This window comes from Jaculus jaculus, chromosome 14 (assembly GCF_020740685.1).
Source record: "Jaculus jaculus isolate mJacJac1 chromosome 14, mJacJac1.mat.Y.cur, whole genome shotgun sequence".
Lineage (NCBI taxonomy): Eukaryota > Metazoa > Chordata > Mammalia > Rodentia > Dipodidae > Jaculus > Jaculus jaculus.
Window position 1 is genome coordinate 4,631,185 of NC_059115.1, and position 24,804 is coordinate 4,655,988.

The 24,804-nt window shown below is 52.5% G+C and overlaps 2 protein-coding genes across 6 annotated transcripts; one reads left to right on the plus strand and one right to left on the minus strand.

The window, feature by feature from the left end:
• Positions 1–179: 179 nt before the first annotated feature.
• On the plus strand, positions 180–20,675 carry LOC101602100 (vasodilator stimulated phosphoprotein). 5 transcript variants are annotated; one of them, XM_045134188.1, is made up of 13 exons: positions 180–535; positions 13,022–13,193; positions 13,279–13,444; positions 14,584–14,671; positions 15,721–15,770; positions 15,885–16,126; positions 16,264–16,364; positions 18,136–18,187; positions 18,346–18,382; positions 18,574–18,619; positions 18,774–18,867; positions 19,652–19,709; positions 19,837–20,675. In XM_045134188.1, exons 1-13 carry the CDS (start codon positions 531–533, stop codon positions 19,872–19,874), a joined length of 1,149 nt encoding a protein of 382 aa, XP_044990123.1. In that variant the 5' UTR covers positions 180–530; the 3' UTR covers positions 19,875–20,675. The 5 variants fall into 5 exon arrangements, with proteins under 5 accessions (XP_044990123.1, XP_044990125.1, XP_044990124.1 ...); XM_045134190.1 differs by having other exon boundaries at positions 18,349–18,382; XM_045134189.1 differs by having other exon boundaries at positions 16,267–16,364.
• Positions 20,676–21,864: 1,189 nt separating this feature from the next.
• Positions 21,865–22,286, minus strand: LOC101602981 (optic atrophy 3 protein-like). The gene has a single exon (XM_004672959.3). It carries the CDS (start codon positions 22,270–22,272, stop codon positions 21,865–21,867), a length of 408 nt encoding a protein of 135 aa, XP_004673016.3. The 5' UTR covers positions 22,273–22,286.
• Positions 22,287–24,804: the final 2,518 nt, after the last annotated feature.

Genomic DNA, 24,804 nt, shown 5'->3' on the forward strand with positions numbered 1-24,804 from the left:
GAGGAGGAGGCAGAAAAAAAAAAAGAGAAAAAAGAGGGAAGTTGCGGAAGTGGAGGGTTCCGCGCGCCTTGCCTTTTTAAAAACGCTCTCCATCCCTCCCCCCACCCTCCCCGCGCCTGTGTCCGCGGCCCCTTTAAGGCGCGAGGCATTGTGGGAGTGGGGAGTGGAATTTTGGAACGAAATGTAGCAAAGAGAAGTACAGTAGTAAGAGTAAGCTCGGAGGTGCCGCCGGGCCGAGGGGGGGGGCGCGCCGGCGACAGGGACGCCGACCCCGGTTCACGATTGCAGGGGACCCTCCCCCCGTTCCTCCCGTCCATCAAAGTGGAGGAGGCGCCCAAGGAACCGCCCAGGGGTCTCGGTCCACGTTCTCCCCGCCACCCCACCTCCACCAGGAAGCTGGGCTCTATGGGGCGGGACCCCGAGAGACCCTGAGCCAGGAGCTGGAGTCAGCCTCGAACCCCCGGATCCTCGAGCCAGGGGCGCCCCGGGAACACCCACCCGAGGGCGCACCGCCCGCCCTGCGCGCAGCCATGAGGTGAGCGCGCCCCCCCCCTCCCGGTTCCCCGCGCCCCGTCTTTGTCCCCCTCCCCCCCTCCCAGCTCGCTCCGGCCTGGGTCGAGGGTGGGAGGGGATGACGACAGGGTTTAGGGGAGCCTGGGCTTTGGACCCCTACCTTGCAATCGTCTTCTCTCCATCTCGATCCCCCGATTCCTCACCCCCACTCCCGATTCCCCACCACGGCTTGGGGCGGTGCCGGCGGGGTTCTCTGGATGGCAGTCAGTTTTTAGGGGTGTGCGTGCGTGAGAAGGTGTGTGTGTGGGGACGCTCTCAGGACTCCCAGAATTTGAAGTTTTTTTTTTCTGTGTGTGTGGGGGGGGAGCACCTCCAAGTTGGCACATTCCACCCCTGAGGGATGCTCGGGATGTTTGCGGGGCTTAGAGTTACCCCGTTAAACCTTACGTTGTGGGGAGGAGGGGTGGTCAGGAGGCGGGTGACCCTAGGTGTGTGTGGCGTGGGGGGTTGGGGACCTGGTTTGAGAACCCCTCGGACCCGACACACACTCTGAGCCTCAGATCCTGATTTGGGTTAAGGGGGCGCTTGGACCAAAGTCTCCCCGAGCGGGACCGCGGACCTTAACTTCGGGGGGGGGGGCTAGGAGCTGTACTTAGACATCCCCCCTAAAAATTTCTTTGGGGGAGGAGGGACAACACTCAGGTCCTCCAGTGGACGAGGTTGTGGAATGGACCGCCCCTCTCTTACCCCCCCCCCTTCATCTTGAGCCTGGGAGGGTCTCTGGCCGGGTCTCCCCATCCCCCCCTGCAAGGCTCCAAACGGGACCGAGGGAGGGAGGGCGGGGTTCCCCGGCCCGGGGCCAGAGGGCGGCTCGCCCCACCTGCGGGGCCCCGGGGAGGGAGGGAGAGAGGGAGGAGGGGGCGCGGCAGCTGGGGGAGGGGGGGCCTTTGTCTTCCTGACTCACCTGTCGAGACAGCTGGTGTGGGGGGGCGGGCCCCCAATGAGCGCTGCTGTGGGCCAGCTGCTGTCCCCCGCTACGGCCCCTCCCACTGGGCTCAGTGTCACGGAGGGTCGCCCCCCCAACCCACACTTCACCCCATCCACCACCCGGAGCCGTGGGAGTGGAGGAGGGGGCGCTGCAAAGCTTCAAGGTCACACACAGCTTGTTCCCCCCCCAACCCCCAGCCTCATCAAGTCCATCCCAGTTCTCAGAAATTTAATCTTGGGGGTGTGGGGTGGGGGGATCCCAAAGGATCCAGGCCTTCCCCTGCAACTCCTTGGGCTCACCTGAAAGGGTGGGGCCTGTGGAGGTCGAGGTACCCCCCCCCCCGACTCCATAATCTCTCCCTTGGGGGGCTCCGGGACCTGACAATGCTATCTCCCTTCCTCCACTCTCCATGGGGACTTCCTGCCCCCCTAAAGCCCCTGGCCAGAAGGGAGGAGGCCCCTGGGGACAGTTGGACTTAACTGTCTCCCCCCCCCCCATATCTTACATCCTCCAACTTCCCCCACACCCCTGCCCTCTGACATCTGGGTGACATTTCCTTCTGAGGACCCATTTGAGACACAGACAGACAGACACACACACACACCTTCTTGGGATGTGGGAGGGAATTTTTAGATTAGGGAGTCAAGGGGACAGTCAGACACCCCGGGACTTGCTGCCTGGCCTCCCTCTACCCCCATCCCAGGAGAGCAGTGTCCCCGCAGAGGGGACAGCCTACAGCTGCCAGGCCATCTTCCTTCACACGCACACCCCCTGCCCCCCCACCCAGGGGACTCTTCTCTCCCTCGGCCCCCCTCCGGCCCCGCCCCTCCCCCCACCCGTTTCCGGTCCCAGGCCCGGTGGAAGGCTGATGGCGGATGTCCGAATTACTGCAGCTTCCTTGACTCACTGCGAGACCGTAAAAGGGCAAGGCGCTGCGAGCCTGGCCCAGCCTCCCGCCCCCCTCCGCCCCCAACCCCCCAGCCCTCCTGCGGCCAGGGTCCCCCTTTTGCTGTGACCCTGGGCCAAAGCCTCCCACTTCCCCTGGGTGGGAGGGGAGGCGCTCACAAGTTTTAAGTGGTTTCTTAGGGGGGGGGGGTGTGTGTGAGTGTTGAGGATCGGGGGGGGGGGGGGGTGTCTCCCTTGTCCTTGATTCACTCTGTCACTTCCCCAAGGACAGCTAGGATTTAAAAAAAAAAAGAAAAAGAAGACTCATGCCTGTCTTCCCGGCTAGGGAAACTGAGGCTGGCTGCTGGACTGACTCTAGAGCCCTGGAAAGTCTTGTGCAATGTGGGGGGGAGGGGCGGAGGCCGGGATCACCCCGTGTCTTGCTGGTTTGGCTGGGGACAGGTCCTAGGGGCAGTTGGAAGGGGGGAGGACAAGATGGAAAATTACAAGATAGGGCTCTTTTTTTTTCCCTCTCTTCCAGTTTGACAAATATTTGTTGAGTGTCCGCTGTATCCGGGAGCTGGGAAGGCAGAAGTAGGGTCAGAGGTCTGAGAAACTTGGGCAGATGGGACTCTTGCAAGTATATGAGTTCATTTCTAGTCTCTTGTCATGATAGTGCAAGTGACACACACATGTTTTCTTTCTTAAAAAATTTCATTTACTTATTTATTTGAGAGGAAGACAGAATGGATGGGCGCACCAGGGTCTCCAGGCACTGCAAACGAACTCCAGATGCATGCGCGACCTTGTGCATCTGGCTTATGTGGATCCTGGGGAACCAAACCTGGGTCCTTAGACTTTACAGGCAAGTGCCTTAACCGCTAAGGCATCTCTCCAGCCCACTTTTTTCTTTTTTTTTCCTTAATGATGAGACCATTTGGTTTTACAGCCTTGTGTCAGGCACTGCCTGGGTTTTAATCACAACAGTTCTAAGACTGGTGCAATTAAAAGCTGTGTCTTAGTTCCATCCCCAGTTTACAGGTAGTAATACTGAGACACAGAGAAGTTAAGGAAAGTGCTTGCTAAAGTCTCACACTTGGACAGTCACATACCTGGATTGTCTGCACTTGGGAGGTGGGGGCAGGATTTCAAGGCCAGTCTGGGCTACAAGAGACCCTGAGAATAGATAAATAAGAGCAAACGGTTTGGAAAGGGCCAAGCTTGAATTTGGACCCAGGACAGTTTCCCAACTATTTTATTATTACAGGAAAAGGGAAAATAAAATGATGAGTGTTTGTGTATGTGTGTGTGGGGGGGGCGTTGAGGTAGGGTCTCACTCTAGGCCAGGCCTGGAATTTACTATGTAGTCTCAGAGTGGCCTCGAACTCACAGTGATCCTCCTCCTACCTCTGCTTCCAGAGTGCTGGGATTAAAGATGTGTACCACCACAACCAACCGTGATTTTTATTAGATACAAATAAGGTGCTTTCACTGTAAAATGTTTTGTTTTTTTTCCCCTTAAAAACTCACTTAAAAGTGGGTGTGGTGGTACAAACCTGTAATCCCAGCACCTGAGAGGTGAGAGAGGCAGTTAAGGTGTTTGCCTGTGAAGCCTAAAGACCCAGGTTTGATTCCCCAGTACCCATGTAAGCCAGTTGCACAAGGTGGCGCCTCTTCCTCTCTGTCTCTCCCTCTTCCTCTCTCAAAGAAATAAATAGGCAAAAGGATTAGGAGGTCAAAGATGCCTAGGCTGCTTGAGACTCTATCTCAAAGGGAAAGAAAAACCAAGAAACAGAAACCGTGCGTGGTGGTGCACACCAATAATCCCAGCACTCCCAGGGCAGAAGTAAGAGAATCACCATGAGTTAGTTCCAGTCCAGCCTGGGCTACAGAGTAAATTTCAGATTAGCCTGGGCTAGAGTGAGATTTTCCCTTGAAATATTTTAATTTATTTGAGAGAGAGAGAGAGAATGGTTGTGCCAGGGCCTCCAGCCCCTGCAAACGAATTCCAGATGCATGCGCCACCTTGTGTGTCTGGCTTACATGGGTCCCGGGGAATCAAACCTGGGTCCTTTGGCTTTGTAGGCAACTGTCTGAACTGCTAAGCCATCCCTCCAGCCTGAGATTCTACCTTTTTAAAGAAAAGAAAGAAACCAACCCAACAGGAACTTTTATTGTTTTCTTTTTTGAGGTAGAGTCTCACTCTGGCCCAGGCTGACCTGGAATTCACTATATAGTCTCAGGGTGGCCTCGAACTCACGGCGATCCTCCTACCTCTGCCTCTCGAGTGCTGGCATTAAAGGCGTGCCCCACCACGCCCGACCCCAACAGGAACTTTTACCTACCTGTCCACTTCGTGGGAAATTGAGGCCCACTGGACAGAGGGACTAGGGTGAGGCCACACAGACCACATAGACAGATAGGTTAGTTCCCCACTCAGGTTAGTTCCCCTCTTGAGGCTGCTACAGTTCATGGAGGTTTTGTGTGTGTGTGTGTGTGTGTGTGTGTGTGTGTGTGTGTGTGTTTGTGTGTGCGTGTGTCACAAGCTCTATGGCGTAAGCAGGCTATGGGTAAGTCTCGGGTGGGGAGCGGTGAAGGGAGGGGAAGACTTATATCTGAAAGGTTGGGAGCAGCCGAAGTTGCCACATTTGATTACCTCCCTGGATGGGAGGCTCCCTCGTTATTTAGGACTCTCACATGTGGAATGTATGTCAGTTTGGGGGCTCCCTGTCTATTGTCCCTCCTCACCCATGTGAGTTAGGGTTTTCAGGGCTCAAAACCGAGTTGGCACCACACAGCGAGTCCGTGATTTGCTGGGAAAGGTGGGGTGGGGGTGGTTAAAGTGCTGTCAAGGGGAGGATGTGCGACCCTAGAAGACCACCAGAGTCAGTCACACCTCCCCCTCAACTTACTTGGCTGCGGGACTTCTTATTTATTTATTTTATTTTCAAATTTTTATTAACAACTTCCATGATTATAAAAAAAAGATCCCATGGTAATACCCTCCCTCCCCACCACCACTTTCCCCTTTGAAATTCCATTCTCCATCATATCCCCTCCCCATGTCAATCAGTCTCTCTTTTATTTTGATGTCATCATCTTTTCCTCCTCTTATGATGGTCTTGGGTAGGTAGTGTCAGGCACTGTGAGGTCATGGATATCCAGGCCATTTTGTGTCTGGAGGAGCACGTTGTAAGGAGTCCTGCCCTTCCTTTGGCTCTTACATTCTTTCCGCCACCTCTTCCGCAATGGACCATGAGCCTTAGAAGGTGTGATAGAGATATTGCAGTGCTGAGCACTCCTCTGTCACTTCTTTCCAGCACCATGATACCTTCTGAGTCAGCTGTGGGACTTCTTGATGTCCCTCCTCCCTCCCAGGGCAGGGGCTCACATAGCCCAGGCTGGCTTTGACCTCACGCTCTTGCTTCTACATGCTGGGAGCTGGGATTGCCAGCACACTCACCTTGCCCACTCCATCGGGTGTTGGGGATTGAACCCAGAGCTTGCTGCGTACAGTACATGCAGTCCATCAGCTGAGCTACATCCCTAGACCCTGTTTGGTTTTATATCCCTATGTGGGTTTTGTTGTTTTGAGCAATGTTTTCATGTAGCCTAAGCTCCCCTTGAACTCAGGATCCCCCTTCCCTCCCTGGTGCTTGGATTAGTAAATTGAAGGGCTCTCCAGAGGCCGGAGGTAGGAGGATCCCTGTAAGTTCAAAGACTCTGGGCTACCGAGTGAGTTCCAGTATGGGCCAGAATGAGACCCTGCCTCAAAAAAGAAAGTAAGAGCGGGAGAGAGGGCTTAGCGATTAAGGCACTTGCCTGTGAAGCCAAAGGACCTGAGTTCGATTCCCCAGGACCCTTTAATCCCATGCCTTGGATCTCAGCACTTGGGAGGCAGAGGTAGGAGGATTGCCATGAGTTTGAGGCCACCCTGAGACTACATAGTGAATTCCAGGTCAGCGTGGGCTAGAGTGAGACCCTACCTCGAAAAACCAAAACAAAAAAGAGAGAGACGCACAAACAACTACCCCCGCCCAGCCAGATTACCAGCCCCTAGTGACCTTTAATCCCAGCATTTGTGAGGCAGAGGTGGGAGGATAGCTGTGAGTCCAAGGCCAGCCTGGGACCACAGAATAAATTCCAGGTCTGCCTGGGCCAGAGCAAGACCCCACCTGGAAAAAACTTAAACAAACAACAACCACCAAAGAAAGAAAGAAAAGAAAAAGCCCCAAGATGGACGAAGAGTACAAACACCCGAGGTTATCCTCTGACTTCAAGGCATGTGCACACACACACACACACACACATACACACACACACACACCTCATACATCCAGGTTTTCACAATTATGAATCAAGAATAACAGTGCAAAAAATAAAAGTTGAGAATCAGATCCCAAGCATGAAGTTGATAAACTTGTGGCTTTCTCTCCCCAGGCCACAGTCTCCTGAGAAATCCTGAGAAGTCACTGTATATATTACCATGCTGTGTACACATATATTTTTACCTTCCCCGCCTTTAAAAAAAAATCTGATCCACATCGCTTTGTACTTTGCCTTTTAAAAGTATCACCTTGGGGCTGGAGTGATGGCTTAGTGGTTAAGGCGCATGCCTGCAAAGCCTAAGTACCCAGGTTCGATTCTCCAGATCCCATGCAAACCAGATGCACATGGTGGCGCATGCTACTGGAGTTCATTTGCAATGGCTGGAATTCCTGGTGCGCCCATTCTCCCTCTCTGTCTTTCCCTCTCTCTGTCTCTAATAAATCAATCAATCTTTTTAAAAAAGAAAATATATTACTTAGCCATTTTCTCATCCTTCCATGAGGTTAACAGCATGGATAGACTTGCATTCAAAGAAGGGCCCCTCTGATTGTTTGCTGTGTGGTCTGTGGCCAGTGTGTGTTTAAAATATTGTAGGGCTGGAGGGATGGCTTAGCAGTTAAGGCGTTTGCCTTCAAAGCCAAAGGACCGAGGTTCGATTCCCCAGGTCCCACGTTAGCCAAATGCACAAGGGGGCGCACACGTCTGGAGTTCGTTTGCAGTGGCTGGAGGACCTGGCGCACCCATTCTCTCCCTCTCTTCCTCTCCCTCCCTTCTTCCCTCTTTCTCTGTCAAATAAATAAAATAAAATATTAAAAAACATTTTATTTTAATTTATTTATTTTAGACACACACACACACACACGTACACACACTATAGACAGAATGGACATTCCAGGGCTTCTAGCCACTGCAAACGAACTTCAGACGCATGTGCCACCATGTGCTTTTACATGGGTACGGGGGAGTCGAACCAGGGTCTTTAGGATTCCCAGGCAAGTGCCTTCACCGTTGAGCCATCTCTGCAGCCTATCGCCAGTGTCTTCATCTCTGTGCCTGCGTTTCCTCGTCTGTGAAAAGGCTACATAAGCATCTCAACCTGCAGAGCCATGCGGGGTGGAAATTGGAGCTCTGTGCTGCAGGAAACTATTTGGGACACAAGCTAACCTTCAAATGTCAGCTGCTGTCATTGAATCTGATGGTGCGTTTTTTAAATTTTTATTTATTTATTTGAAAGAGAAAGAGGCAGATATAGAGAATGGGTGCACCAGGGCCTCCAGCCACTGCAAATGAACTCCGGATACATGCTCCATCTTGTGCATCTGGCTTACATGGGTCCTGGGGAATCAAACATAGGTCCTTTGGCTTTGCAGGCAAACATCTTAACCATTAAGCCATCTGTCCAGCCCCCGGTTTGCTTTCTTAAACAGATGTGTGGTTAAATAGATGTGTTCAATGACTGTAGAGTCCACTAAGGTCTTGGGACTGTTCTTTGTTCCAGAAAAGAAAGTGAACCCCTGTGGGCGTGGTGTTTTGATGATAAATACTGTGAGGCAGCAGAAAGCCAGGTGTGACAGCACATGACTGTCATCCCCGAATTTGGGAGGCTGAGGTAGGGGGATCATGTAAGTGTGAGGGTGACGGAGTATAAAGATTATTCCAGAAATACAAAACCTAACTCGAAGACTGTCAAGCATGGTTAGTAGCTAGCTGCCTGGAAAGGCGCAGTCAGGGAGGGCTTCTTGGAAGAGGTGATACCTAGGCAGGTATGAATTGGCCTTGAGGGCTCTGGCTGGTCGGGTGGGGAAAGGGGGGGTTGATAGAACAGGGTGTAGGGCTGGAACTAAAGGGAGAGGGAAGGAGGGAGTGAGACAGAGAAGGCTGGGGGGAGGGGAACCTCATTGGTCTTAGAAAGAACTTGGCGTTTGGTGTGCCGGAGCCAGAGCGTCAGAGAGACAGCATCAGAGAGACGTAAGTGCTCATTAAGTACCCCAATGCTGACGGACCCGGCACTCAGTACCCTAGTGCTGACAGTGATGGTGCTCAGTACCCCGGTGGAGAAAGTGACCAAACATTCAGTACCTACTAGGTGTTTTTATCTGTCATGAGGTCGTTAAGGCCGGCCTAGAGGGTAGGCCCAGCCCAGGCTTACTCAGCCAGCAACACTCCAGCCTGGGCCAGAGCCTCCACAGGGCAGGACCCCCCAGGAGGGCAAAGTTCAGCTTAGGTGGGGCAGCGATAGCCAGCCTCGGGCTCCGGGCCAGTCTGCCCTGGGTGTGGGTGGCAGGTATGGGTGAGGCATTAACCCTGCCCTGCCAGGGGTGTCTGAGCCAGAAACCGCCCCCTTAGGCTGTGCTTGCCTGAGAAGGGCACCTGGTGTTTGGGCAGGGCCCAGGCAGTGGGTTAAGTGTGGTTAAGTCTGGGGACTCGGGAGCTGTCACCTAGTGACTGGGTGGGTGACTGAGCCTGTGTGGGTGCTGCTGTCAGCGTCCACCCTGAGCTGGTGCCCGGGGCATTGGATGAGAGACTGGGCAAAGGGCTCAACGCAGCCCTAGCTGGAGGACCCCGTGGGGGAGGAGATGCAGTTGTATGAAGTTGGGGTGCCACACTCAGTCCCCAGCGCAGGACCTGGGCCTGCTGTGAGGGGATTTCCCTTACCAACTTAACAGCTCACTTTATCATCTTCCACCCCCACCACGGTGGGGGTGTGATTTCTTTCACTGGAACCCTCCAACCCCAACTTCCTCTTTTCAGGAAAAGGCCTAGGGGTGGGGCGGGGGTGGGGGGGGGAGGGATGGGACAGTGAACTGCCCTTCCTCCCACTTCCCCTGTCTGTGTGTGACCTTGGCCAATTCACTTCCTGTCTGGGAGTCTTAGTTCCCTTATGGCCAGAGGGGATTAAGGCCTCCAGAATGACAGGTGGGGGGAGGGCTTTCTGAGATGGAGCTGTTGAGGGTGACAGGGGCACCCCAGTACTACTGTGACTGAGTACTCAGTACCCTACTGCGAACGGTGACCCCCCGGGCTATGCTAGACCAATTCCATTCATTCCTGGCCACTGCCTTGGGATGAGGGGGGGCTGTCTTTTTCTTCCCAAGTGACAAGTGAGGGAGATCGGGCTCAGCAGGGATTTAAACCCAGAAATAATGATATCAGATCGGAGCCGACCATCTTCCCATAGAGCCAGGATCAAGGCCCCAAGGCCAAGCACCCTCTGTGGGCAGCCCCAGACTGAGGTTCGCGGGCCCTGCAGTCCCGAGTTCGTGTCTGAGGGCCTGACTGTGCCCAGCACTACATAGCTTGTACATCTGAGAGCCTGGTTGGTGCCTGGGTGCTCTATTGGAGTCACTTGCCCTTGTGCCAGGGGCTAACTCACCCACGGGGAGTGTGTAAATGCCCCGGAAGTCCAGGTAGCCAGCTAAGAGCACCCTTCCCCTGGGTGGGGGGGGGACCAGGGGCTGGTATCTGTCCCCACTCTTCCTGGCCCTGAACCTCAGCTTCCTTTCTGACTTGGGTGGGAGCCCAGGGAGGATGTGTGTCCGTGCACACTGGTAGAGATAGAGAAACTGAGGCCAGGCAGGGGCTGCTGTGGGCACCTCACTCCCTTGTCTGTCCCCAACTCAAACTTCCTGCCTTCAGTTTTATCTCTTTCTCTGCCTTGTCCTCTATCCTGTGCCTGTCCATCTCAGCTTGACCATCTGCTTTGTCTTTATGTTTTTTTTAATATTTTATTTTTATTTATTTATTTTCGTTTTCTCACTCTAGCCCAGGCTGACCTGGAATTCACCATGGAGTCTCAGGCTGGCCTCGAACTCACAGTGATCCTCCTACCTCTGCCTCCCAAGTGCTGGTATTAAAGATGCACACCACCATGACCGGCTGATAATTTTTTTAATATATTTTTTATCTGTAAGCAGAGCTAATGGGCGTACTGTTCCAAATGCATGCGCCACTTTGTGCATCTGGCTTTACGTGGGTGCTGGGGAACTGGACCTGGTCATTAGGCTTTGGTGGAAAATGCCCTAACTGCTAAAATATTTCTCTAGCTCTTGATAAATGTATTTTTTTAAATATTTTATTATTTTTATTAATTTATCTGAGAAAGAGGGAGAGAGAGCGAGAGAGGGGGAATGGGCTCACCAGGGCCTCCAGCCACTGCAGACGAACTCCAGGTGCGTGCGCCCCCTTGTGCGTCTGCCTTATGTGGGTCCTGGGAAATCGAACGTGGGTCATTTGGTTTTGCAGGCAAACGCCTTAACTGCTAAGCCAGTAAGTGTATATTTTTGAGAAGTAGTCTCACTGAGTTACAAGGCAGATGTTGAGTTTCTGATCCTCTTGCCTCAGCCTCCGGAATAACTGGTGCTACAAGCCTGTGACCCCGGGCCCAGCTAGTCTCTTTCCGTTGTCTATTTGTCCTTTTTTGGGCTTTGTTTGTTTGTTTGTTTTTGAGATAGGGTCTCTAGCCTGGAACTCACTCTGTAGTCTCAGGATGGCCTCAAACTTACAGTGATCCTCCCACCTCTGCCTCCTGAGTGCTGTACTTAAAAGGGTTTGTCCTTTAAAGAAAAATTCTGAGCCGGGCGTGGTGGCGCACGCCTTTAATCCCAGCACTCGGGAGGCAGAGGTAGGAGGATTGCCATGAGTTCGAGGCCACCCTGAGATGACAGAGTTAATTCCAGGTCAGCCTGGACCAGAGTGAGACCCTACCTCGAAAAACCAAAAAAAAAGAAAAATTCTTACTTTTTTTGGTTTTTCGAGATAGGGTTTCACTGTAGCTCAGACTGACCTGGAATTAACTCTGTCATCTCAGGGTGACCTCGAACTCATGGCGATCCTCCTACCTCTGCCTCCCGAGTGCTGGAATTAAAGGCGTGCGCCACCACGCTCTTCTTCTTTTTTAATTTTTTTAAATTTTTTTGTTCATTTTTATTTATTTATTTGAGAGTGACACAGAGAGAGAAACAGGCAGAGAGAGAGAGAGAGAGAGAGAATGGACACACCAGGGCTTCCAGCCACTGCAAATGAACTCCAGACGCGTGCGCCCCCTTGTGCATCTGGCTAACGTGGGACCTGGGGAACCGAGCCTCGAACCGGGGTCCTTAGGCTTCACAGGCAAGCTCTTAACTGCTAAGCCATCTCTCCAAACCTCTTTATTTTTAATTTAATTTTATTTATTTATTTGAGAGAGAGGGAGAAGAGAGAAAGAGAATGGGTGCACCAGGGCCTCCAGCCACTGCAAATGAAGTCCAGGTGTGCGTGCCCCCTTGTGCATCTGGCTTACATGGGTCCTGGGGCATTGAACCAGGGTCCTTAGGCTTCACAGGCAAATACCTTACCACTAAGCCATTCCCCCAACCTGAAAAATTCTTATTTGCATACATATACATATACATATACATATGCATGGATAAACTAGGGTCTTTTGCCTTTGCAGTCAAACATCACTTGAGCCACTTTTTAATTACTTTTTTTTTTTTTTTTTGAGGTAGGGTCTCACTCTAGCCCAGGCTGACCTGGAATTCACTATGGAGTCTCAGGGTGCCCTCGAACTCATGGCAATCCTCCTACCTCTGCCTCCCAAGTGCTGGGATTAAAGGCGTGCGCCACCACGCCCGGCCACTTTTTAATTACTTACTTGAGAGAGAATAAATGGGCACACCAGGGTCTGTAGCCACTGCAAACGAACTCCAGATGCATGTGCCACCCTGTGTATCTGGTTTTGCGTGAGTACTGGGGATTCAAACCCAAGTCATTAGGTCTTTCAGGTACGTGTCTCTACCTCTGCCTCCCCAAGGCTGGGATTAAAGGCATGCCCCACCACACCCAGCTTTGTTTTTTCTTTGTTAAAAAAACACACATTTTATTTATCTATTATTTATTTGAAAGAGAGACAGGGAGAGACAGAGAAAGTGAAAATGGGTGCGCCAGGGTCGCCAGCCACTGCAAACGAACTCCAGACGCTTGCACCACCATGCGCATCTGGATTACATGGGACCTGGAGAATCGAACCTGGGGCGTTAGGCTTCACAGGCATACGACTTAATCGCTAAGCCATCTCTCCGGCCCTACGTTACCCTTTTTACTGTCCCTTTCTCACCCTCCTTTCCTCACCTGTCTCATGCCACGCCCCCTGCAGTATGGTACCCCCCATCCTGATGCGCCTCCCTGTCCAGTGGCCTCTCCCAGTCTCTGCCACCTGGTGGTTCTCTCACTGTTGCCTTCCGCGCTCTCACTGTCTCTTGGAACCTTCTGGATGGACCGACGAGGAGGTGACCTGCCTCTTCTGCTTCCCCCCCCCCTCTCTGCCAGTGAGGTGGTCGTTTGTTCCAGCCGGGCCACCGTGATGCTTTATGATGATGGTAACAAGCGCTGGCTCCCAGCTGGCCCGGGCCCGCAGGCCTTCAGCCGCGTCCAGATCTACCACAACCCCACCGCCAACTCCTTCCGCGTCGTGGGCCGCAAGATGCAGCCGGACCAGCAGGTGCAGGACGCTTCTCTGTGCCCCACCCCGTGCCACCAAGCCCCCCGACACCGCCGCTCCCTCACCCGCCTGTCGCCTCCTGCAGGTGGTTATCAACTGCGCCATCGTCCGGGGTGTCAAATACAACCAGGCCACCCCCAACTTCCATCAGTGGCGTGATGCCCGCCAGGTGTGGGGCCTCAACTTCGGCAGCAAAGAGGATGCAGCCCAGTTTGCTGCGGGCATGGCCAGCGCCCTAGAGGCCTTGGAAGGTGAGATGGGGAGGTGGCTCACCTGTAATCCCAGCACTGACGCTGCTGAGGCAGGAGAGTTTCTGTGAGTTCGAGGTCAGCCTGGGTCAAAGTGAGACCCCGCTGGAAGAAAAAAAAAAAAAAAAAAGCACGTTTAAAAGATGGGGAAAGGGCTGGGCATGGTGGCGCACGCCTTTAATCCCAGCACTCTGGAGGCAGAGGTAGGAGGTTCCCTGTGAGTTCGAGGCCACCCTGAGACTACATAGTGGATTCCAGGTCAGCCTGGGCTAGAGTGAGACCCTACCTCGAAAAACAAAAAGTACTCTGGTCTGGAATTCACTATGGAGTCTCAGGGTGGCCTCAAACTCATGGCAGTCCTCCTACCTCTGCCTTCCGAGTTCTGGGGTTAAAGGCCTGCGTCACCACGCCCAAATATTTATTTAACAGAGAGAGAAGACAGAGAGAATGAATGGGTATGGGCATGCCAGAGCTTCTAGAAGGTGTAAACGAGCTCCAAGTGCATGGTCCACATTATGCACATGGCTTTACTTGGGTGCTGGAGAATCTAACTGTGGAGCAGTACGCTTTGCAAACAAATGTCTTTAACACTTCTCAGCAATCACCCCAGCCTGAGGTTAGAGGCTGTTGGTTGGTTTTGTTTTGTTTTTGGTGGTGTGGGTGATGGAAGCTAGGACCTTGCACATGCTAGGCAAATATTTAAGGCCGAGCCATGGCCCCAACCCCTCACTGGTGGGTTCTAGGCAAGCGCTGTGTAACCTTGCCTCATTCTCGGCCCTGAGGACCTGTTAAGGTTCCTGGTCTATAGAGTGAAAATTACCCAGTGGCAGAGTTTGCTTCAAGGGACAATTACACAAGCCAATGCCCTAGGCAGTGCAGGTCTGAGTGACCCTCAGACCCGGGTCGATTAGGAAGAACTCTAGAGCCTCTTGGGATCCTTGGGGCTGTGACAATGGGGACTGGGGTACCTGTTCCCTCAGGTCACAACCTGTATAGCTTTGAGTACCCCAGTAGCCCTGGCCCTCGTCCCACGGGGCCAGCCCCAGAGTTGGGATGTTGGGGTGTCTGTGTCACTAGGGGGGCACCGGGAGGAGCAGCGCAGAGGTCTGTGGGCTCACTGGCTTTCTGCTCTTGCTTTGCAGGAGGTGGTCCTCCCCTAGTCCCAGCGCCGCCCGCTTGGCCTGCCCAGAATGGCCCTTCCCCGGCGGAGGAGGCGGAGCAGCAGAAAAGGTGAGGACCCTTTCTCTACCAGAGTTCTGCAGTGTTCCACAGTCCCAGAGCCCCAGAGTTCAGAACCTCTCTAGAATGTTCCAAGGCCCAAGAGATTAGAAGCAAAACAGCTTCCAGTGGCTCCTCCCAGCTCCTGAGGCACAAGAAATACTGCAAAATCTAAGCATAGTGGCATATGCAATCTCTGCACGGGCAGAAGACAGGAAGATTCCCAAAGAATTTGACCATAGCCTGGGATACATGGTGAACGCAGCTGTTAAGACTCTGTCTCCAAAAAACTGTTGCCTGACCATGGTAGACCAGCCCTGCAATCCACACACTTGGGAGGGAGGTAAAGGCAGAAGGATTAGGAGTTCAGGGCCAACCTTGGCTACTTGAGACACTGTCTCAAAAAAAAAGCCAAGAGTGGTGGCACATGTGTTTAATCCCAGACCCTGTCTCCAAAAAACAAAGAAAGAATGATAACTTGCTATGAAACTTTAGGGTCTCTAATTCTTATTTATTTTGGTTTTTTGAGGTAGGGCCTCACTCTCTCCCAGGCTGACCTGCAATTTCACTCTGTAATCTCAGGGTGGCCTCGAACTCATGGCAATCCTCCTACCTCTGCCTCCCAAGGCATGCGCCACCACACCCGGCGATTGGCTTATTTTTTCAAGGTAGGGTCTCACTCTAGCCCAGGCTGGCCTTGAACTCACAGTGATCTTCCTACCTCTGCCTCCTGAGTGCTGGGATTAACTGCGTACACCACCACACCCAGCTTCTAGGGTCTCTGAGTTCCAAAACTGTCTTGTTCAGAGACTTGGATCCTTGTAATCAGCTCCTGTTGAGAGTGGACTAGAATGCTCACATTCAGAACTCTAGCTGCCCCTACTTGCCCTCCAGATCCCCCATCCACCACCCGTTTGTCAGGATCCCCCACAGAGGCAGATTTGGGTGTAGGGATTAGGAGCTGGCCTTACTGGAGACCTCCGAAAGAGGAGCCAGAGGCCACTGGCCCTGTGGGTGGCCTGGTTCTGGGATTGAGGGTCACTCCCTTGCCCCCTCCACAGGCCGCAGCCCAGCCAGCCAGAACACCTGGAGCGCCGGGTCTCTAATGCAGGTGATGGCCCACCCCATATTGGAAGTTGGGGACCTCCATGGAGGAAGAGGGGCATCTAGCTGGACCGAGAATGAGGCTCTTCTCTCTCTCAGCAATGCCCCTTCTCTGTTGCAGGAGGCCCACCTGCTCCCCCAGCTGGGGGGCCACCCCCACCTCCGGGACCTCCCCCTCCTCCGGGCCCCCCTCCACCCCCAGGTCTGCCCCCTTCAGGGGTCTCGGCTGCGGGGCATGGGGCAGGGGGAGGCCCACCTCCTGCACCCCCTCTCCCTACAGCACAGGGTCCCGTTGGTGGGGGGTCTGGGGCCCCAGGCCTGGCCGCGGCCATTGCTGGAGCGAAACTGAGGAGAGTGAGCAAGGTGAGGTCCTGGGTGCTGCTGGATGTGGGGGGCTGGGCTCAGCGGGCACCCTGGGGGGAAGCCAGAATCACCCCCCCAAGTGTCGGTCATAGGCGAGGCTCCCCTGTGAAGCCCTCTCTCCCTTCTCCTTTCTCTAGCAGGAGGATGCCTCTGGGGGACCCGTAGCCCCCAAAGCTGACAGCAATCGAAGCACTGGTGGTGGGCTCATGGAAGAGATGAACGCCATGCTGGCCCGAAGGTGAGCTGCTGAGTCGCCTGTGGGGATCCCCCGGACTTGACAGTTTTGGGGACCAACGTGCAAAGGGCTGATTCATTCTTTCTTTCTTTTTTTTTTTTTTTTTGGTTTTCTGAGGTAGGATCTCACTGTATCCCAGGCTGACCTGGAATTCACTATATAGTCTCAGGGTGGCCTCGAACTCTCGGCAATCCTCCTACCTTTGCCTCCTGAGTGCTGGGATTAAAGGCATGCGCCCACCATGCCCAGCAGATTTAAATTTCTAAAAAATATTTTATAATATTTATTTATCTGAGAGAGAGAGAGAAAAAAAAAAAAGGACGTGCCAGGGCCTCTAGCCACTGCAAATGAACTCCAGACACATGCGCCACTGTGTGCATCTGGCTTGCCTGAATACTAGGGAATTGAACCTGGGTTCTTAGGCTTCTCAGGCAAGTGCTTGTAACCATTAAGCCATCTCTCCAGCCCCAGATTTATTTATTTGTACATGTGTGTGCATGTGCGCACACATGCCAAGGTCTCTTGTTTCTGCAAACAAATGCCATCTTGCTTTTTGTGAGCTGCCCATTGAACTCAGGCTAGCAAGCTTGGCAAGCAAGTGGCCTTTGACCACTGAACCATCTCCCCAGCCTCTGTTTTGACTTTTCCTTTTAAAAAATACAGAGAAAGAAAGGAGAGAATGGGTGCACCAGGGCCTCCAGCCACCTTAAGCATCTGGCTCGTGTGGGTCCTGGTGAATTGAACCTGGATCCTTTGGCTTCACAGACAAACACCTTAACTGCTAAGCCATCTCTCCAGCCTTTGTGTTTTTTTTATTTTTATTTTTATTTTTTTATTTAAGGCTGGAAGGATGGCTTAGCGGTTAAAGTGTTTGCCTGCAAAGCCAAAGGACCCAGGTTCAATTCCCCAGGACCCACGTTAGACAGATGGACAAGGGAGCGTACACATCTGGAATTCATTTGCAGTGGCTGGAGGCCATGGCGTGCCCAATCTCTCTCTCTCTCTTTCTCTGTCAAATAAATAAATAAAAATATTTAAATATATATATGTATGTGTGTGTGTGTGTGTGTGTGTGTGTATGTGTGTATATGTATGTATATATATATTTGCAAGCAGAGAGAAGGACAGTAGGTGAGCCAGGGCCTCCAACCACTGCAAACAAGCTCCAGATATATGTGTCGCTACATCTGGCTTTATGTGGGTACTGGTGAATCTAATTGATCTATTAGGCTTTATAGGCAAGTGCCTTAAATGCTGAGCCACCTCTCCAGCCCTGTTTGTTTTGTTTTTTGGGGTTTTTTTTTTTTTTTGTTTTGTTTTGGTTTTTTTTTTGCTGTGTTTTGTTTTGTAACTGTGGCTGGCTAGGCCGGGACACTTTCTCTCTCTCTCTCTCTCCCTTTCTTTCGCTTCTTTCTTTGTTGTTTGTTTTTGTTTTTCAGGTAGGGTTTCACTCTAGCGCAGGCTGACCTGAAGTTCGCTATGTAGTCTCAGGCTGGCTTCCTCAAACTCACTGCGATTTTCCAACCTCTGCTTCCCGAGTGCTGGGATGAAAGGCATGCATCCACCTTGCCCAGCCGACCTGGAACTTTCTGTGTAGACCAGGCCGGGCTCAAACTTGCAAGGATCTCGAGTGTTGGGATTACAGACAGACATCCCATGTCCAGTTTGTCTTTAAGCTCTGCACCCTGGAGTCCACTTCTCTGCAGCGCTGGGAACGCGTAGTGGATGGCTCAAGGTGAACTGAAGGTTCTCTCCTTTTTCTTCCATTTTGCAGAAGAAAAGCCACACAGGTTGGAGAGAAGCCCTCCAAGGACGAATCTGCCAGTGTAAGTTGGGGTTCCTCCGGCTCTCTCTACGTAGCCTTGGATGTTCCTTCGTGTAGGCAAGGAGGTGGTGGGTCAGGGCGCTGCTGGCTTTGTAGCGGAAGAAGAGAGGAGCCATAGTTGTGGCCCCGCTGGCTCCTGACAGTTTCCTTTCCCACCAGCAGGAGGAGCCAGAGGCCCGAGTCCCTGCTCAGAGTGGTGAGTGAGAACCCCGTGGAGCCCCAGAAACTACAAATCCCAGGATACACCTGTTCTTGGCTTAGAAAGCACCCACATGGGCAGTATGTGAAAGTCATGCTGGGCATTGTAGTTTCCTGAGATGATTCTTTGAACATGAGACCAGGGGCAGTCCTGTGGCCCATCTTTCTGACCTGTTGCCTGTCCCCCAGAACCTGTGCGGAGACCCTGGGAGAAGAACAGCACAACCTTGCCAAGGTGGGCCATCAACAGTAGGGCTGCACCTCTCAAAATAGCTGGACCTGTCTCATGTATACATACATGGAGGAACATAATGTTACCTCTGGAATGGGCTGTAGCAGATGCAGATCTCTAACCTCATTTCTATTCCAAACTACACCAACTTACTCAGGATGAAGTCGTCCTCTTCCGTGACTACCTCTGCCGAGGCCCACTCCTCTACACCAAGCTCCAGCGAGGAGTCTGACCTGGAGAGGGTGAAGCAGGTAGCTTGGGGAAGTGGCTCGAAGTGGCTCAGGAAGAAAAAAGAGGCTGGCACTAGACAGCCTGTCACTGATGTGCTTAGAAACCTGATTTCCAATCTGAGAAATGGAGACACTGGATCAGGGCCAGGATGACGCATACCACGCCCGCTTCCAGTGCCCATAGCAGACCTGTCCCCAATCTATGACTGCACTCATTCTTGCTGAGTACCCAGGATCCTCCCGGGCTCAGTGGCTCCAGCCATCCATCACCAATTAGGGTTGGCAGGAGACTACAAGTGCTTTTTCCAAGTCTGGTATTGGATGTCCTCCAGTACTTTACTGCTGGCTCCAAAGATGGAGAAACCTCCTCTAGAAAATTCCAGTCACTTTGGTGACCTCAGGAGTGTCTCAGGGGATAAAGGACTAGGTGGGTCTAGAACCTACTTTCTCTTTTCAGTCTAGAAGAGACAGGGAATGTGGCTTAGCCATACAGTGCTTATCTAGAACCCACAGTGAGGGGCTGGGGGCGTGGCTCAGAGGTAGAGCACTTGTCTAGGATCCACAGTGAGAGGCTGGGGGCGTGGCTCAGAGGTAGAGCACTTGTCTAGAGTCCATAGTGAGGGGCTGAGGGCATGGCTCAGAGGTAGAACACTTGTCTAGATCCACAGCGAGGGGCTGGGGGCGTGGCTCAGAGGTAGAGCACTTGTGTGATGCAAGAAATATTGCACTCTATTCCTTAGCACTACAATAAAAATAAAATTCAAAAGGGATAATATTTCTGCAAATCCTCCTCAATTATTTTCAGGAGCTTCTAGAAGAGGTGAGGAAGGAACTGCGGAAAATGAAAGAGGAAATAATTGAAGGTGAGCTGGTTGCATTTTGCTTGAAAATGTCTCTGTCTTGGATGCATCATGGTGCTTGGAAAGAGCTCTGACTTGAATGGGAAGCGGGAAGAGTCTGGCTCTGACCTTATTTCTTCCTTCCTCCCAGCCTTTGTCCAGGAGCTGAGGAAGCGGGGTTCCCCCTGACCACAGGGACCCCTGAACACCTTCCAATTTCTCCTTTCTGCACATCCCGCCTGCTTCCCCTGCCTCTACTTGATGTGGAATTGGCTGAAGGCTACACAGGAATGCGTTGTCTCCCCTCCCACTTGGAAAACTCCAAGGGAGTGTGGCTCCCCTGGCACTGTGCCCACACCCATACTGGCTGCTGATTGGGGAGGCCCCATCCCTTTTCTCCCTTTGGTCCTTCCCCCTACCATCCCCTTGGGGCTGGTTCCTTCGCTGGGGATGTACCAAGTTACCCCACAGTGATGGGGAAGGAAGGAGGGAATGTCACATTCCCTTGTTCTAGATTCACTTTAAAGCTTAATGCCTTGGATTTTTTTTTAAGAAAAAAAAATTATATATATATATATATATATTTAGGTTTTTGGGGGGGAAGAATTTTTTTTCTCTTTGGTTTTGATAAAATAGGGTGTGGGAGTTTTTAGATACTATAGCCCCAGGCTTTCTCGTTAGGGGCAGCTATTTAAGAGGGTAGATGTCCCACCAGGTTGGGGAGGGGCGTTTCCCAACCCTATGGACTATCCTTCTCCCTTTACCCTTTTCTATGAGGAATTAAGATGCTGTAACTTTTTTGAAACCTCAGTTTTTTCGGTTTTTATTGGGTGGGATACAGGGTCCAGATCATTTTTGCTCTCCCCTTACCCCACCCCCCGCAGAGATCAAGTGAGGGGTGGGGAGGAGAAAGGGAGGAAACTGTCCCTCCGCCTTAGCTTCCCAAAAAGGACTCTTGCTGAATAAATCTGCCCTTTTTATAAGTGCAAAGTTCTCTGGAGTGACTTGAGGGCTTGTTTGCTGGGAAAGGAGGGTCCCCATTTCTGGTTAGGAGCTCAGCCCACCTCTCTGAGCCCCTTACCAGCCTGCCTCTTGGAGTCAACCCACCCTGGAGATGGGCAGGTGCTGCGTGGTCCTTGGCAAGTTCCATACCTTATATGGCGTCAGCTTAATCCATTTAGGGTGACTTTTCCTCCCAACCCCTTTCACTCCATCAGAAACCCCCCAGCCTTTTAATTTACATGACACTTGGGTCCACGTGGCTTGGGATGTTCTGCCATTTTACCCTGAAGCCCTGTTGATTATAAGACATTTACAGTTAAAAGAAAAAAAAAAAAAAGATATATATGCTCACACACCACCCTTTCAATGGCCCAGGGGGTTCGTGGAATGTTCTATTTGGATAGGGGTGGGACTGCCTGCTTCATCTTAAGAGGCTTTGGCATGAAGGACCAGTCCAAAGGCAGGAAAGGAGGGAGATCGGGTGGTATGCCGGGGTTCACATAATGGGTGGCAGACTGGGGGAGGGCGTTTCTGTGTGACAGCAGCCCCCGGGGTTGGGGCCAGGGTAGGTGTGTTCCTAACCGCAGGGTGTGCGTGTAGGTCTGGGCTCCGGTAGCTTACCCCGCCTTGACCAACTTTTCTCTGCTCTAGACCGCGCCGCCTAGCTGGGCGGGTTGTGCCATGGGGCTGAAGGAAGAGGAGGCTTTGGCATGGCCTGGACTGATCCACCCGGAGTGGGGGTCCCCAGGCGACTGCCATTGGTAGACTAAAAGACAAGGGCCAGGGGTGACAAGCTAGTGCCAGGCGGGAACACGCCCTGCCTATTCCCCTGGAGTGAGGTAGATGTAAGCTTTAAGGTAGCTAAGTTCTACCTGATGGTCCGGAGCCAGGGAACGAGGGGGCGGGGGGTGTATCCAGCTGCTATGGATGGATGTTGGGGGAGAAGGGATGGCAGGCCAGTGCGTCCTCCTAGGCGTCATCGCTGACCTCCCAAGTGTTGCATGCGGGGTGAGGAGCTGGGGAGGGTCCCTGTCGGTACTTCCGCGGGTGGGAGCAAAGGGGCAGACCCAGCAGGAGGCATGTCTCGCTGGGAGCCCCCCTCCCGTCATCCACGAGGGAAGAGGAAGGGTGTCACCCTCCCCCCGCCGCCGACAGCCGGGACCGAGGCCCGGGCCCGCTACTCGCAGGGGTCCTCGGGCTCCTGCAGGGCGCAGAGCTGCTCGCGCACGTCCCGCAGCTCGGCGCACGCGTCCCGCAGCTCGGCGCGCACGTCCCGCAGCTCGGCGCGCAGCGCCTCCAGGGCGCCCCGGGGCGCCGCCTCCTGCGCCTGCGCCTGCAGCTGGTCCAGCGCCTGCTCCAGGTGGTCCATCTCGTCCAGCAGCGAGGTCCAGCTCGCCTCCTGCCGGGCCTCCCGGCGGCGCCGCAGCGACTGCTGGCGCCAGAACTCCAGCAGCAGGCAGCCGCCGGCCGAGACGAAGATGATGGCCTCGCCCAGCAGGTTCGCGCCCAGCTCGGCCGCCGCCTCCTCGTTCAGAGGCTTGACGGTCGACGACTGGAAGCCCATGATGCTCATCTTGGTCCGCATCTCCACCCAGTGGTACACTGCAGGGAGGGAGGGGGGAGAGGCCGGGTTTGCTTTCGAGGGGAGCGCTATTCCAGGCCCGCCCTGTCCCTCCATGCCTTGAATGGGGGGTGGGGTCAGTGCCACCCGGACGCGGGACCTCTGGAGAAAAGGACGGCGAGGACTGGAGAGATGGCTTAGCGGTTAAGGCGCTTGCCTGCGAAGCCTAAGGACCCAGGTTCGATTCCCCAAGTCGCACGTAAGACAGATGCACAAGGTGACGCACGCGTCTGGAGTTCATTTGCAGTGGCTGGAGGCCCTGCCGTGCCCATTCTCTCTCTCCCCCACTCTCTCTATATTGCTCTCAAATAAATAAATAAAAATAAAGACAGCGCTTAGCGGTTAAGGCACTTGTCTGCAAAACCAAAGGACCCAGGTTCGATTCCAAGGATGCCCGTAAGCCAGAGGCACAAGGTGGCACACGCGTCTGGAGTTCGTTTGCAGTGGCGAGAGGCCCTGGCGTGCCCATTATCTCTCTCTCTCTCTCTTTCATAAATAAATAAATATAAATAAAATATTAAAGCTAACAAGCAGCGTCTTTAACTGGGAATGTGCAGTTATCCAGTCTGGGGTGACATGAGGAATCTTTGCTCAGTTGGTGGAGTGTTTGGCTAACATGCGCGAAGTCCTGGGTTCAAGCTGCAGAAACACAAGCCGGTGATGGTGGCCCATGATGTAATCCCAGCCCTGGGAAGGGACAGGGTCAGGAGTTCAAGACCATCTATAGCTACCAAGTCAGTTTGATGCCTGCCTGAGCTGTAGAGTGTGATCCATCTGGTCAGCCTGAGCTAGAGTGAGACCCTGTCTCAAAAAAAAGAGTGGAAGCCGGGCGTGGTAGCGCACGCCTTTAATCCCAGCACTCGGGAGGCAGAGGTAGGAGGATCACCGTGAGTTCAAGGCCACCCTGAGACTACAGAGTTAATTCCAGGTCAGCCTGGACCAGAGTGAGACCCTACCTCAAAAAAACAAAACAAAAAAAAAAGGGTGGAGATGGCTGGAAAGATGGCTTAGCAGTTAAGGAACTTGCCTGCAAAGTCCAAGCACTAATTTGATTGCCCAGTACCCACATAAGGCAAATGAACGTGGCACATATGCGTCTGGAGTTCATTTGCAATGACTTAAGGTACCTGGCAACCCATTCTCACTATTGTCTTCTCTCTCACAAATAAATAAAAATTTTTAAAAAGCTGGAACCGGTAGTGCCTTTAATCCAGCACTTGGGAGGCAGAGGTATGAGGATCACTATGAGTTCAAGACTACCCTGGGACTGCACAGTGAATTCTAGGTCAGTCTGGGCTAGAGAGACCCTACCTCAAAAAAACAAAATAGGGCTGGAGAGATGGCTTAGCAGTTAAGTGCTTGCTTGTGAAGCCTAAAGACTCTGGTTCGAGGCTTGATTCCCCAGGACCCACGTTAGCCAGATGCCCAAGGGGATGCATGGTCTGGAGTCTGTTTGCAATGGCTGGAGGCCCTGCGTGCCCATTCTCTCCCTTTCTCTCTCCCTCTCTCTCTCTGTCTCTCAGCCTCTTTCCCTCTCTGTCTGTTGCTCTCAAATAAATAAATAAAAATAACAAAAAAATTTTAAAGAAACAAAATAAGTGAATAAATTAATAAATAATGGGACTGCTCTTAATGTTCATACTCTTATATTAATGCTACTCTCACTTTGGCAGTGACCTTGGGATGACTCAGAAGGCATCATGGTGCTGGAAAGAAGTGACAAAGGACTGCTCAGCACTGCAATATCTCTATCACACCTTCCAAGGCTAAGGGTCTATTGCGGAAAAGGTGGCAGAAAGAATGTAAGAGCCAAAGGAAGGGTAGGACTCCTTACAACGTGCTCCTCCAGACACAAAATGGCCTGGATATCCATGACCTCATAGTGCCTGACACTACCTACACAAGACCATCATAAGAGGAGGAAAAGATCATGGCATCAAAATAAAAGAGAGACTGATTGAGATGGGGAGGGGATGTGATGGAGAATGGAGTTTCAAAGGGGAAAATGGGGGAGGGAGGGCATTACCATGGGATATTTTTTTATAATCATGGAAAATGTTAATAAAAATTAAAAATTTTTTAAAAATTAACATTAAAAATAAATAAATAAATAATGCGGCTGGAACAATGGCTCAGAAGTTAAAGGCACTTGCTTGCAGATTCTGATGGCTGCGGTTCAGTACCCAGATAAAGCCAGATGCAAAAAATGGCACATGCGTCTGGAGTTCATTTATGGTTGTAGGACGCCCTGCCATGACCATATGCCCAACATGGTGATTCATGCCTTTAATCCCAGAAGCAGAGGTAGGAGTATGGCTGTGAGTTTGAGGCCTGAGACTACATAGAAAATTCCAGATCAAGCTGGGCATGGTGGCGCATGCCTTTAATCCCAGCAGAATTCCAGGTCAGCCTGGATTAGAGCGAGACCCTACATCAAAATAAATAAATAAATAAGAGCTGAAGAGATGGTTTAATCGTTAAGGCACATGCTAGTGA